Source organism: Manihot esculenta, chromosome 1 (genome assembly GCF_001659605.2).
Source record: "Manihot esculenta cultivar AM560-2 chromosome 1, M.esculenta_v8, whole genome shotgun sequence".
NCBI classification, from domain to species: Eukaryota; Viridiplantae; Streptophyta; class Magnoliopsida; order Malpighiales; family Euphorbiaceae; genus Manihot; species Manihot esculenta.
Genome location: NC_035161.2, coordinates 10,320,040 through 10,321,937, shown reverse-complemented (window position 1 = coordinate 10,321,937; position 1,898 = coordinate 10,320,040). Strand labels below are relative to the sequence as shown.

Below are 1,898 nucleotides of genomic sequence, written 5' to 3'. Positions count from 1 at the left end.
TCTGAACTATAAAATTTTTATAGAGCTCCAGACCCATTCTGATGCTCTAATGTGCAAGGTCTTTCCTACCACCCTCACCAGACTAGCCCGAACATAGTTTAACAGCTTGGAAATAGGGGGTATTAGGAGCTTCATAGACCTAGCAAGTGTATTCATTAGCAGGTTCATTGCAAGGGTCCCGATGGAAAGAAAGACAAGCTACTTGGAGACAGTCAGACAAAGGAGGAATGAGTCTCTAAGGGAGTATGTAGCCAGGTTTAATTTTGAGGCCCTGCAGATTCTTAAGCTCTATAAGGCCAGAGCAGTAGAGACCATGCAGAAAGGGACCACATCCCATAAGTTTTTTTATTTATTATGTAGAAAGCCACCCACTACCTTGGTCGAACTGATGAAGAGGGATGAGAAATATATAAGGCAGGATGATGCCCTGACCACCAGTAGGATTTCTAGGGAAATGGGAGATGGGGGAAAGTAGTATAGGATAGACGACTTGAAAGGCAGGAGAGAAGACATAATCGATGGCCCGAAGCACTGAATAAACACTAATGGGAGAGAAAAGAGCAGAGGCCAAACTAGCCCCGGATTCCCGAGGTAATTACTCCCCTGAATGTGTCTAGGATGGAGGTGCTTGTGGCTATACAGGATAAAGACTTTATACAATGGCCCAAGCCAAGGCCAGCCGAAGAGATTCGGACAAGTACTGTCAATACCACCGGACTCATGGCCATGACACCAACGATTGCTACCAGCGGATAAATGAGATAGAAAGGCTCATTAAAAGGGGGCATCTCAGAAACTTTGTGAACAAACCAGAGGGGAAGAGACCTCAGCAAAATGCGATGGCGGAGAGGCCTCGCAGGCAGACGGGAGGACTTGTGAATGATGAATCCAGTAGGACAATCAACATGATCGTGGGAGGATCTGGGGGACGAATGAGCAGGAGGGGAAAGAAGAGGAGCAGGAGTGAAGAAGGAAGCAGTGCCGAAATCATGCATATAGTGGAACACTCCCTTGTGACCATCTCTTTCTCTCCAGAAGACGCCTATGGAATCCAAATGCCTCATGACGATGCCCTGGTCATTGAAGCCGTCATTCACAACTTCGGAGTCCGCAAAGTCCTGGTGGATAATGGGAGTAAGGTGAATTTGCTACCTTACCGGGTCTTTCAACAAATGAATATACCTGAAGAACAGCTAGTCAGGGATCAAGCTTTGGTTAAGGGGATAGGCGGAACCTCCGTGGCAGTAGAAGGGAAAGTGAAGGTAGCCCTAATGCTAGGAGAACCACCACTAGCCCGCACCCATTATGCAATATTCCTTGTGGTGAAGCCACCCCTAAACTACAACACTATTTTGGAAAGGCCGGTGTTGTAGGACTTCGAGGTAATGACCAGCATCTGGTACCTAACCATGAAATTCCCTGCAGATTCAGGGGGGGCATAGTGTGAGGAAGGCAAGAGGAGGCTCGAGCTGTATATTTGGCCACTGTGGAAGAACCGAGCACCCTACCGGAAGAGTTAAACCAGGAGGTCATGGAGGTCTGGGATGAGAAAAAGGAAGCTAGGACAGAGCCAGTTGATAAGCTAGAGACATTTCCATTGTCTGAAGAGGAAAGCGGTAAAGTCTTCAGTATCAACGAGAACCTTGGAAAAGACCAAAAAGAGATAGCAATGGCTCTTATTAGAAGGCATGCCTCAAGCTTTGTCTGGAAGCCTTTAGACATGTCGGGGATAGACCCAAGGTGATGACACACAAACTGATTTCCTCCCTGGACCTAAACTAATAAAATAAAAGAAGAGAGTATTTGGGAGGGAGAAGCAACAAGCCACAAGAGAAGAGGTGTAGAAACTGGAAGAGGTAAGATTTATTAGGGAAATCATGTACCTACAGTGGTTAGCC

At 46.7% G+C, this 1,898-nt stretch overlaps 1 protein-coding gene across 1 annotated transcript; it reads left to right on the top strand.

The window, feature by feature from the left end:
- The first annotated feature begins 659 nt into the window (after positions 1-659).
- Positions 660-1,373, top strand: LOC110607545. The gene has a single exon (XM_021746674.1). The coding sequence runs from the start codon at positions 660-662 to the stop codon at positions 1,371-1,373; it is 714 nt and encodes a 237-aa protein (XP_021602366.1).
- The last annotated feature ends 525 nt before the right edge of the window (positions 1,374-1,898 follow it).

Bases quoted from the DNA above. Each gene is read 5' to 3' on its own strand.
- LOC110607545 (XM_021746674.1), top strand. From the start codon at position 660: ATGGCCCAAGCCAAGGCCAGCCGAAGAGATTCGGACAAGTACTGTCAA.